The following is a 13,384-nucleotide window of genomic DNA, read 5'->3' as shown; positions in this document are numbered from 1 at the left end:
CATTTGCAGGTTTGACTGATACTCATCGTTCTGCTTTTAAATCTGTGGAGAAAAAGAACAAAATAATGAAGTTTTGAATTTAAATATGTTTGTTTTAAGCCGTGCTGTCAGAAAGATGTAGGCATCTGTGGCTCCTGCAGCAACATGTCCTTGGAGAGAAACTTAACCCTGAATCGCTCTCGTTGCTTCATCTGCGGTGTTTAAAAAGTGTATGAATGGATTATTTACTTCTGTTGGACACTTTACATAGCAACCGCTGCCATCAGTTTTCTACATAGCTTACTCTGGTTACTATTGATTTTACTTCTTTGTGTACCATAATTCAGGCACTGCTTGCTTTGCATTTCACCCTACTACACGTTTTGATTTAATCCACTTCCTGCTTTAGGATTCCACTTGTTTTTAATGCAGTCCACAAATTGATAAAGTCCAGTCGTATCTTTTTCTTAGCACTTTAGCTTATTTTCCTGCTGATCAAGAAAACGAGAAGTTTCCTATGACATCAGTTATGTACCTCCCTGTGTTCTCCTGACTTATCGAACCGCAGCGCTCACCACACACACGGCCGACTCCACGGTCATGCGATGAACGCACGACAAGAAAACAGGCCCCTTTACAAAAAAATCACTCATCATCGATCAGAGTCTTTTTTTTTTTTTTTTTTAATGAAATCTCCTGCTTCATGCAGGTATCTCCGCCTCCGGAGGGGCACAAAGCCTTTTCAGGTGACTCCTCTCCCTAGGGGGCCTACAATCAATGAGCCCGCTGCTTGTTTGTGCTGTAATGGCCCATTTAGAATACACCCGTCACAGCTGCCTGGACAAAGCATGCCTTGTTTGTCTGTTTGTGTTTGCTTGTTCACTCTTTTCTCCTTTTCTTTTTTTTACCCGTTGCCTTCTGTAAAGATTTTTTTCCCCCCTTTTCTCATCCCTCTACCTGTTTGATGCATGTCCGATCGATCTGTTTGTGTCAGCGCCTTTAATGGTCCCTTCGTTTGGCAGCTTCGTTAATACGCTGGACGTAATTGCCATTTTTTGTGAAACAAAAAAGAAAAAAAAAAAGAGGTGGAGTTAAAATGAGCTCAGGTCTCTTGAATTGTTTTGATGAGGCGATGGCTGAACAGGTTTTATAGTGCGAGTGTGTGTGTGTGTGTGTATCCAATCGATTGGTAGCCCTGGGAGCGTTCTCCTACCTGCTCAAGGTGGGGATTAGTGAGAAACTCATCTAATCACTTTAAGCTGTGGAGACTCACTTTGGCTTTTCCATTGTTTTCGCTGCCGTTAAATGGACGGAGCGTTCAGCCCCGCTGTGGTAGACGCTGTAGCCGACTTTTTATGAGTAGAGAGAATGACAATGAGGCGGAGAGGAGAGGTGGGGAAGTTACCGAGGCAAAGACACCCAAGTTTAGAGGAAAGAAAAGTTTGTTCCTGCGGTCAGAAAGCAATTCTACTAAAGTAAAGCTTTAGAAAAACGCCTGGATCAAGAGAGAAAATCCTTGTCTTCTCAGTGTTTCTCCAATTTCTCAAGGTTGCAACTTAAAACACCAAATCTACTGTGTTTAGTTTAAATTGTAAGATGTCACTCGGGAGAGTCTTAACTCAAAAATGTTGAAAAACAAGTCACTCTGTGCCGAAAGCTGAAGCTACAGAAAGTGGGTGTTAAGGATGGGCATATTCATTAGTGGTGATATTCAAGTTCCCTCATTACCTTATGAACAAGTTTTCTTACAGTTAAGAATACATCAGACACCGACATTCTGGACGCAACCATGTTTTCTGAGGTGTGCCATCATCAGTACCAAATTATTATTGTAACAAAAATGTAAAAAAAACATTTAGTTAACTGAAACTAAAAAAGGGGGACCATATAGTTTATGTCATGAACCCCATGCATAGAGGCAATAGACCTCGTCGCAACGGCCGTGGGTATGAATCCGACCTCGGCAATTTTTTTCTTCTCCTAACATTTCCTGTCTCTCATCAGCTGTCCCATCCAATAACTTTGACCCAAAATTGGCCCATAATACATCTAAAATGAATCGAGACTGTACAAAAAGACATCTAAAATTACATGAAATTATAGAGAAATTGTCCTTAGTTTTCAGCTTTTACACCAGCACACTGACGGACATGTCCTAAGTTGTTTGTCTCAGGCACAGAGATTTTTTTTATTTTGGATGAGCTTGTTAACTGCAGAAATCAACAAGCTCATCCAAACTGTTTTTATTTCTTAGGCCTATATTCTTTAGAGTCTGTATTCGCCTTCATCAGCCTATACACTCGATCTCTTTCTCTGAAACATACTGTAAATACCAAAACGCCTTTTTTATTCACAGGCACACTTATAGATAGACGATTTGAATCAACATCTATTTTACAGAACACGGTTACTTTAATTCTGCTTAAGAAAATCCCCTCTCTTTGATTATCTGGATGGATTTTTATCTCTGTATGTTAATAGCGGTGACAGTGAGATATCTCTGCTGGTCGAGCTGCGGGCAGTCTCTTTATTATCTTAACAGAATGTTAAGGTGTGTGTACCTTTAAGACAATCAGGACATAATCAGACCAGGTAGGGTCAGTCAGCAATACGTCCTGTCTTTACTCTACATGTATTAATTAAATTTAAAAAAGCTTCTCTTTACAAAAATAAAGATAATTTCTTGACAAATCGGAGCACAAAAATACACCAGAATATATGAAATAAAGAGTTTGACCCTCAAAATGTCCTGTTCATGGACCACCAGACCGGCATTCCTCAAACCCTAATTTAGTATTTCACCCAACAAACCAACACATTAGCAAAGGTCCAAACAAAGTCCAAACACAGGGAACAAAACACAGAACTTCACAGACATCCACTAGAGAGTCTCAGGGACACAAGGAAGGTATACACATATGACAAACTGAAAACAAGAGGGACACAGGTGAGACTAACAACACAGGTGAAGACAATCAGGGCAATCAAAATGAAGCGAAACCAGACAAAGGGAGGAAGTAAGACAAGACAAGGAACACCGGGGACAAGAACTACAAAACAAAACAGGAAACACTAAAGAAACTTTACACCAAAGAGTAAAAGCAACACGAGGGATGAATAGAAAGTGAAACAGGAAATGAATTCTAAACCCTGAAATTAACCAAATATGGAACTAAACAAGAACCAATCATGACAATACTTATGCTAAGCTAAGCTAAGCTAAGAGCTCCTGTTTTCTTCTCAACGGATGGCAAAAGACTTCAAAGTTCTAATCAAACTCAAATGAGCGTATCTCTTCAAATTCCAAACTCTTTCTAGAAGGAAACAATGAATGATTGTGACTTTGTCGAACAAACAATGATCAATCAAAAAAAAAAAGAAAAAAAGGTAAGAGAATAAATGACGTAGAGTTTCTTAGTGGGCTATGAAGAACACGGAGCCGTTCTCAGTTTTACTTTCAGCTTTGATAACTTTCCAGATAATTACATAGAAGAGCTCTATGATTGTAGTTTGTGGTTGAGAGGGGGATGATGGAAGTCTGAATCTTGTGTTCGCTTCAGTGATTGACGTTCCATCAACAATACATGAGATTGCTTGAGAGTTGTAATTTCAAAGTATCACGGCTCGCGAACAGTTTAGTTTGAACAGAATTTACAATAAGGGCAATTTTATTGTTAGCTTGTAAAACAGAGATTTTTACTCCCACGCCTCCTCTTACATATTTCTGTTAGGGTTGATCTCAGGCGTTCCTTTTATATACTCTTTATTATTTAGTATTTTCCGTCTCTACCAGCTGTTGTTCTTAGAGCTGTAGTTAATTCTCTGGCCTCTTCTGAGACCAGCCTTCACTTCATATCTTCAACTCTGTGGCTTTGGGGCCTCCACGCACTCCTTCCTCCTGTCTTTTCTTCACTCCTCTGTGTTTTTTTTTTTTTTTTTTTCTTCTTTTTTTTCGGAGGCCGCGATGCCGTTCAGCATGCGATGTGAGCAGCCATCTCTTTAGACGGGCCCCTGGGCAGACACACCGGTGGGCACAGAACGGCTGAACCCAATCAACCTATCGATCTCTGCCGCGGCTTCTTGGGCGAGCCTGGCCCCGGCGTGCATCCTCTGCTACGGGCGAAAGCTTCCCCTCCCCATCGGCTCCTTTACCCCTCATCTTCCGTCTTACTCTTCACTGGTCGCCATGTTGCCATGGAGACCAATGGTCCCATTTCTCCTCTCTTAAGTGCTTAAGTTCTTTCAGTCAAGCTAGAACCCCCCCCTCCACCCCCCACCTCCTGTCTTTCCTTTAAATCGTATGTCTTTGTTGAGTTGTGTCCCTACTTTTCTCATCCTCGTTCTTACTTAAGCTCTTTGCATGCTCAGCAGGCTGCGTACACTTTTAATACATTTGGCTGATTTCAGTTACTCAGCATGGAGAACAAGTTGTCGAATGTACGCTCTGTCCCTGTGAGGTGTCTTTATAAGTGCTCGTTAGACAGTTCGAGACATTTCTCATCATTTCCCATCACTCCCGAGTGGGCGCACGAGTGTGTGTGGTTTCCAAAAAAAGATCTCCTCATTCTGCAGAACTAATGAGTGACGCAGGGACGGATTGACAGACAAGTGAACGGCTGTCCATGATAGATGCTTTATTTAGAAGCTTGAACAGTTCAGGGAGTTCTCGTATGTGTGAACAGTTCACATTTATGTCAAATGCTGGATTTCTCTTTCCCTTTACCAAAACGTCCCAATGACTTGGTTCGAGGTTATTTCAGTACTAATGATCAATTCCATCACCATCAGTGATGCCTCTCATTTAGCCACTAGAGAAGAAGTGAGTAGGGCTGCAGATCTTTTTTTTTTATTATCATTATCGATGTATCTGCCTTTCATCAGTCTTTAACTTTCAGAATAAATTAATGAAATAGTGGGTCAAATTTTGCAATTTTCCCAATTTGTTGGTACTTTAAATATTTAAATTGTTTTGGTACAAAGAGTACAACTAACTTAATTCATTTGAATTGATTCAAAGGAGCAATATTGTGACTCCTAGCTTTTAAAAATGGGTACCGCAGTCCAAATTCAAAACCTCAGTGAGGGCTGTCTCCCGCCGCCCACTCCTCCGGGTTGCCTTGCTGCAGACACTGAGGCTTCGATGTTCCATGTTCTGGCTGTGAAGCTTTTTAGAAAAATGCTTCTTAGGTCCGGTAGAATGAGTTCCATCTGAGCCAGTTCACTTGCTCGCTTCCATCGCTGCAACACCTGTTGGTTTGCTGTGATGACCGGTCTCATCTGGCAAACCGAGGGGCGTCCAAAACAGCCGCGTGTGTGTGCCTTAATAAAACTGCCTACAATCTTTTGTTAAAAAAATCAAAAACAAATACAGACCATTCTGGATCATAATCTGAACTTAGACGGAGGACATACTGGCTGCTTCAGTGTTGACTGAGAAGCCAGCACTTCAACATGGTATGATTCCTTAATGTCTGATGATTTTGTAAAGTCATTTTATGATTCAGTAGATATCTCACATATTGCTCCTTATCATTAAATAATTAACAGCACTACTTAACTTATTGACTACTACTAATCAGTTTTTTAAATAGTTGGCTGTAAATGGTCTTTCAGGCTTTACTGGCTCTGTGCCGGCCAGTCAAGTTCTAATACACCAAGCCGATGTCTTAAAACCAATATGTGTGTTTACAGGCACTTTTAGTTACTGAGATAGCTGTCTGCAATAACCGGATTTGTAGAATTACATTTTAAAGGTAAACATTTGTCAACATCAACACCAACCAAAGTCCGTCCCAGAAGCTTTAAAAATATAGTATGTATATTAGAATTAATCCTGTAAGTCTTTAAATGCCGATTTGATCTCAAAAGGCAGCAAAAAGAAATCAACAATGCTTCATTTTATCCCCTTCAAATTGTTAAACATTTGTATTCAAGATGAAAATGTGAAATGTTAAGATTACTTTTGTCTCCAGTGTCTCAACAGTCACAATATAGCAACAATATCCTGTAGAAATCTCCTGCTTTGAAAAGTTGATAGATTTTAGCGGTGCAGGTGAGACGGATTGATTCACCTGCCCTGTCGCCCCCTGTTCCCGCTGCCCTATCAATATCACCGAATCCATTGCAATCACAACTAGGCATACACGCTGAGCAAACCCCCCCTAAACTGCTCCAAATGCTGCACACCCCCCCTCCAAAACCCTGCCAGGCTATACTGTGCTGTTTAATTGCTCTCTCAAATCAAATCAATAACAGTGAGCCATGTGGTGGGGTGGGGGGCGGGGGCAAAAAATCGATTGTTGCAGCTTCACGGCAGAGTCCGAACGGGAGAAGGAGGAGTGGATTGAAGCAGTCCAGGAATCGATCGCAGAGACACTCTCCGACTATGAAGTGGCAGAGAAGATCTGGTTCAACGAGGCCAACAGGAGCTGCGCCGACTGCCGCGCCCCCCAGCCGGAGTGGGCGTCCGTCAATCTGGGCGTGGTCATCTGTAAGAAGTGTGCAGGTAATATAATGTCTATCTTACACACCACCTTTCTTCCACCCCTGTGATCCACCAACACATACAAGTGCTGAATGAACCCTAACCCTAGGATAAAACCACACACTGTACATACAGTCCAGTTTTATAAACCCTCCACATGTACACACTCCACACACAGGGTGGTGTGAATGGATGCAGACGGCTTTTCAGAATAAAATGTAACATTGGATTTAAAAAAAAAAAGTAATGGTTCCTCATGTGTGGTTTGTTCCATCATGAATCTGACAGGTTAACAATGATAAACATGGTGGTCTGCAATTTCAAAGTTCTTTTTTTTGGGGGGACAAAATAAATATTTTGGTGCAAAAATTCTGGACTGGATTTTTAAATCAGTTTGGATTCTTTAGAAAATCCCTCAATTTTTAATTGTCTGTAAACAAATCAGAATTAATTATTTGAACTGGGCCAGCTTGTTTTTTCTTTTTTTTTTTTTTTTACCAGATTTCTCTCTGCAGACTTGCCTAATAATGTCAGAATTGTAAATGAAATAATTTTTTGAAAAAGGAAAAAAAAAAACTTCCCCCAAAATTATGTTAATTTCTCAACTTTTCAGAAATCTTTGAATCTTAATTTAGTAGTTTTTAAGTTGTTATTTTAAAAAGAGAATTATTTAAGACGAGAACAGTTTTTGTCTGAATTATTCACAACTGTCAGACCTGCAGGAGCCAAAACAGCCGGGGACCCAGTGATTAAGACAGACCCACAGCTTTTTCTTTCCTAAAAGAATCCATCGTTTCCTTGCTTATATTTATAGTTACAAAAATAGAACCAAAAAGTGAGACAATGCTGCATATAATAGTCAGGAATCAACTCCAAATCCTACTTAAATATTACAAGCCTGTCAGTACTCGATCAAGAATCCTTCTGTGTGGTCCGGTGTTTGTGTTTGTGAGCATGCACCTTCACCCTGAGGCTCTCCTGGAGAAACTTCTCAGGTGATAAGCCACTTATGGGAGTTGGCATCTGGCCTCTGGACACTCTAATCTATTTGGCAATGCTGGATGGCTCAGATGAAATGACAACAAAGATTAAGCTGCAGGCGAGAAGTTGGGGGATCCCAAACTGCTTCTTGACCCTCTAAACATGATTAGAGAGAGGGGCAGCGGCCATGCTTGATCTAGATAGAGATCTCTACGGTGTGTTTTTTTTACTTTCCTTTCCTCCCTCAAGATCTTCTCCAGGCCAGAGATTTCTCCCAGAGTCATAATTTTTAATGCGATCCTTCCCCTCACCTCTGCAAAGCCCATGTAATTGGAGCGCATCAGATATCCAACTTCCCTTTTCAAACAGCCTTAAATGATTTCATTTGCAGGGGTGTTTAATATTACATTTTGTCGACATGTCAGGGAAAGAGAGGGTGAATATCTCGCAACGAGGAAGCTGTCCTCACACTGCGCTCTCCTTTAAATGAGGCGGTGGTCCGTTTGGAATAGCAATCGCTGCTCACACTTTTAATTAGCGCTCTCATGTCATGGACAATAAAGAGAAATGCTGAACAAGAGGAAGAGGGAAGAAGTAATGAGAAGGCTAATGGTGAAAATGATCCCACATTGGCTTTTCCTCTTTCCGTTCCAATACCGAATGAATTTTAATAGTCTGTAGCTTCCCTCTTTGATGTGAAGCCATATGCTAATAATATTTTTTTTCTTTGTTTCCATTGAGTTGGATGGCTCTGCTTTATACATGCTTTCTAGATCACTTCCAGGGGCACAAATCCTAATCACATTCTTATTTGTGTTTGTCAGATTGTTGTCATTTCTTTATTTTAAATAGAGCTATTGGAAAAACCTGACATCGCAATTTATTTTCTTTCTGCAATTTCAATTTAGATTAAAAAAAAAAAAAAAAAACTTTACCAGGTGAATGCAGTGGCTTTTTTATGTACATCATTTAAAATTTAAATCAAACAAATATCACATCAAAACCCAACTTCTACTTTCAGCACACACAGGTCAAACGCCCTAGGGTCCAACAGGTGTTTTAAAGTTATCATCTAGTGGCACATCCCTACCATTAACGGTCTGTATATGTAGCCACAGCCTTTACGAGCACTGAGACAAGGTTCTGCTGATACTTGGAATAAACTCCTTTAAAATATGTAGCTGAGCGTCTGCTTTTAGCATCATGTCCAGGTATCTGTGGCAGAAGCAGCGTTGCCTGTAGCCTGTAGGTAATTTTGATTGGCAAAGGGCATAAGATGTCCCTGTTTCTACCCTTTTACTTTTGTTACATCTCTTTGCCCTTTCTCCCACTAAACTCAGTCAACAAGAGGAAATTAATTTACTCCCTTGATTTGGAGGCCTATCTTTACCCATGTAATTGGAATGAACTCCTTTCAACAAGGATTGCAACTAGTAGACTTGTCTGTTGGCAACAGTGACCATAGCAACAAAAAATACAGCACTTATTGCTTTGCTTTGTTTCCTTCTTACTCGTCATTGAGGGGGAAATGGCACAAAAGTACGGCGGGGTATGGAAAGGGCTCCGTAAACTGTCGCTGGAAAAGTTTTTAATTGGGTCTGAAATCTTTGTTGGGTAGGGCAATTTTTTCTGAGAGCTGCTGTGATGGGAATGCCCTTTTGCGTGTTGTTTTGGTTCCATCGGAGAGATGAAGACATTTACAACAGACCATTATGTGGGGGGATCTCAACATGTACCCAGTGGCACATGCACAGGCATACTTCTTTCAGCTTCATTACCTTTACACAAGTGAAAATGGTCCTGTGGTGTTGGTATGGCTCAGCTGATGAAGCATGGTGGTAAAAATGCAGCAGACGCCAAGAATAAAATATTTTCACTGCTTCACAGACGAGTGACAGCATTGCTACTTGGCCTGCATTTGTCAAGCAGAACTTGAATGGTCAAAGACAGAGATTATTCCTGTTTTCAGTCTGACGAAAAATGGAAAAGCCAGATTTGAACACAAGTCTGACCACATTGATGCATCTTAACTTGACACTTTCCACAAATATTTAAACTAACCTCTCATAAGAAGAAACTCCCCCTCTATTTACATTTACAGTTCCAGGGTGTAACAAATTAAGTCAAGTTTAGATTGGACCAGCATGCAAAAGAACAATTTTTCACAATTGTTGGTGAGTTTTATTCAGAAAGCCGGTGTACTTTTTTTTAGCTAGATAGAACTAACAGCTCAGTTGCTACGAATAATGAGTTGAAATTTTGAGTTGTTAGTACAAGAAGAGGCCTCAAATTGTCCACTACCAGTGTGTGGTAAAAGCTATTGACACATATTCTAATTCCAATATAAGTCCATATTGTTTTCTTGGCCAGGCAACCCTTGTGAAAGAGAGCTTGACCTCCATTTGTAATTACCTGGTTAAATAAAGGTATTCCACAGGGTTCAATGCTTGGCCCCTTCTTTTTCATTATACACTCATCTAAATAATGTAGAACAGAATATAAATCTTTGCAAGCATGCAGAAGACATATTGCTGTACATGTTCATAGCGCCCAATCATTCATAATTTTGAAATTGTATTCGTTTTAATAGAAATAAATACAGTTCAGATGTAGTACAACATTCAACATTAGAAGAGCACAAAACAGGTATTTTAGCTTTGGTGTTGAACAAACAACATAGGGCACGTAAGCCAGAAGTTAAAAGAGGCAAAAGTGCAACAAAATGTCTTGAAGAGAATGATATGGGTTCAGAACTGTTGTGGCAAGACTGCTGGGACTGGCCTTTGTCCTTTATGTGTTCAGCATTTGATCTCATCAAGTCTGACTGCAATGGGATATGGCCAGGCATATCAGATTCAAATGCATTCTGGGAGCAATTAGACAGGTCCTTTAATGCCTCTTGGTGTCAGGTTTAAAAGTCACTACAAATCAGGAAGTTTGCAAAGAGCTCACAGCTTTAACATAAGAACACACGAGGGAAAGTATATTAGCCGCTGAAGGAACTTAAACTTGTTCATTTGGATAAATCCACTTCTTTCTCAAAAGTGTTATTGTAAGTTCTGCTTAACAACATGATGAAACGTGACAGTTCGTAAAACTAGGTACAATGATAATTATCACTAGATATCAAAAATCCTTTCCTAGTTACTTTCACTTTTAAATGTCTTGGTTGATGAAAAATTCATTGATTTCTGGTGTCTGAAGATCTGTGTCAAAGTGGCTGTCATCGCTCCACATGGCACCACATATTAATTTACAACTGCTCTACTTGAGCATAGATGACACTAATGAGATCTGGCCAAATCTAAATCTAAAATTATCCGCCTTTACATGCAGAACAATGATTATCATTCACATATAGCCAGTTTTTCGACCAGATGTATTATGCATGTATGCTCTGTCTTTGGCCATAAGCAACCCCACAAGCCTCTCGTTCACCCAAATAAACAGGCCGACCCACAAACACAATGAATTACTCATGATTCATTAGCAATTAATGGATCTCGTTCTGTGCTTTCATTTCCAATTAGGAGTGCTGAAGGGACTAAATATGTCTGTTGTGAGTGAGAGAATGAGCTTCCAGTCACGCTCCGATTCTCCATCTTGTAACTGCCTGTTTATTGTTTACTCCATTGCTCATTTGTGGGTGTTTGTGTGCATACTCCAGAGTTTCATATGCATATACTGTATGTACATGTTAGTTGTTTTTCAAATGTGCTTTTCAGGAAATAAAAACGTAACCAGACAGTCTTTATTTTTTGAATATAAGTTATAAGAAATGGTTCACAACACCCCGAGAGTGTTGTGTTTCAAAGTGTTAGATTTTGTATCAATAAACTCACTTCTATGACTTTTTGTGTTCTTGTGTACCAGGGCAGCACCGCTCTCTTGGCACAAATATCTCGAAAGTGCGAAGCTTGAAGTTGGACAGCAGTATCTGGAGCAATGCGCTGGTAGAGGTACGCACTGTTTCCTCAGTGAGAACAGAAAACAGTTCCTCTTTCACAATTTAATTCAAGGTAGTCTCTAAAGGGTTTGTCAGGACTCCTTTTTGAGTATTCTGGACATCTGAGCTATTGTTCTACTTGCTTTCTTGTCATTGTCTTAACATCAACTTCTGTCTTTGCTTACCTTTAAATTTATTATAAAGCTATTTATAAAAACACAGTTTTTAAAGTGATTCATTTTCAAATATATGTTTTCAATGTAAGGACGGCGTATGCATGAACTTCAAAATGTAATCTTTGAAATATGCTTAATAATCTATTTAAAATAACTGTTCATCTTAGTACAAAGTCATGGTTGAATGAAAAGAGGTGACTCTTCAAAAGCTGTAACTTAGTCCATTGGGTGCATTTAATTTCACACAAATGTTTGCAGAAAGATACTCTTCATATATGTCATTATGTAAATAAATTGTCGCTTGTTTTTATGAATACACCTTCCTCTGATAGAGGAATTAATCAAGTTTGATTCCAAATACAACCTATTTTGGGAGCTGTTATAATCCAACCAAATTTAAAAAATGACTCACCTGTGGTCGTCTGTTCTCCGTCTTCTTAAACCCCTCAGCTCTTTCTGGAGGTGGGGAACAAGCATGCTAACACTTTCTGGGCTGCTCACCTTCCACTGGAGGAGGCGCTTTTCAGTGGAGCCTCGACGGAGCAACGTGCCACGTTCGTTCGCAGGAAGTACAGGGAGAGAAAGTACCGGAAGGTCCTGGAGGGATTCGATGACCTGGAGCAGCTCAACCAGGTACAAGTTCTATGAAGAGAAGAAAGTGGAACACTTAAAAACCAGTTTAATCGTTACTGTGGTTTGAGATATGCAGCCATGTAGCCTATGCTGGGAACACATTCATGTTAGCTAACACATTTAGTTGAAAAAGGGAAGCCAACATTCATGTTTCAACATTTTTTTCCAACAGGTTAGCAAATGTGTTCCTTGCATTAATTTCAGAAATTTTACACAATATAATCATTTTTAATTACTGTAGTTAGCTAAAATTAAATGTTCTTTTAAAAATAATTTTGGGAACATTGCATACCTTGATTTCAGCGATAGATTAGAGAGAGTCATGACCGGTGAGAGAGAACGTGGGGAACAACATGCAGGAAAGGAGCCACAAGTCAGATTCGAACCTGGGCCGCCCACTTAAGGAATATTGGGATTTGCATTAAAGATTTATTAAAAAATAATTAATTTTTGTCAGCAGTGTTAGCTAGCATAAATGTGATTTCAACAAATCACCATCACATCTTAAATCTTCAAAGTGTCTGGAGGTTTATACCTGTGACACTAAGTTACACATCAAGAACTAGTTCAAGACCTTGGCTTTTTTCCTTCTGTAATTGCTAAACCATCTTCCAGCTAAGGTTAAAGCAAAACATTAGAGAAGTTCACGAGACTACCAGTGATAAGTGTTCATGCACATTACAGTTACAATTCAATCTATACTTCCAAGAAGCGTGGTGCCTGACATACTGTATTAACAAAGCCAGCTGAAGCTGAAAAAGCCCATATATCCCTGACCTTCTCGCTCTATATGACTAAAAAAATGCCATAGGGGCAGTCTTTATCAATCTTAAGTGTAAGCAGGTTGGTGCTAAGGCCTTCTCTGCCAGTTTGTGGTTTCGGGGGTTTACTGCTCTGGCAAAAGAAATGAGTACCTTTTTGTTTTGGCCTCCTTTTGAAGAGAAGGTCTTTAAAGCCAAGGAAGCGAGTTTCCAACTGCGTCAGCATTTACGCAGATCAGCTGCCTTGTATTGTTTTCCTGAGGAGAAAAGAGAGGGATGGAGATGTAGAGAGAAAGAGGGGAAGGGTGGAGGAAGGGGAAGGGAAGGGTGGTGTGGAAGAGTTATACTAGCTAGCTAAGTGGAAAAGTGGATTAGGATCCTCAACAGAAACGCTTGGGTTGGTTTTATTGCGGCTTTGCTGGCT

At 40.0% G+C, this 13,384-nt stretch overlaps 1 protein-coding gene across 1 annotated transcript in view; it reads left to right on the top strand.

Annotated features, from left to right (window-relative positions):
- The window catches only part of arap2 (ArfGAP with RhoGAP domain, ankyrin repeat and PH domain 2), a 142,365-nt gene that overhangs the window by 53,922 nt on the left and 75,059 nt on the right, over positions 1-13,384 (top strand). The window contains exons 11-13 of the mRNA XM_061032084.1: positions 6,285-6,484; positions 11,318-11,403; positions 12,017-12,199. Of these exons, the coding sequence (XP_060888067.1) occupies positions 6,285-6,484; positions 11,318-11,403; positions 12,017-12,199 (469 nt within the window). The remainder of the gene's footprint in view (positions 1-6,284; positions 6,485-11,317; positions 11,404-12,016; positions 12,200-13,384) is intronic.

Source organism: Labrus mixtus, chromosome 23, assembly GCF_963584025.1.
Source record: "Labrus mixtus chromosome 23, fLabMix1.1, whole genome shotgun sequence".
Classification (NCBI taxonomy): domain Eukaryota; kingdom Metazoa; phylum Chordata; class Actinopteri; order Labriformes; family Labridae; genus Labrus; species Labrus mixtus.
This window is presented reverse-complemented; position numbering and strand designations above follow the sequence as displayed.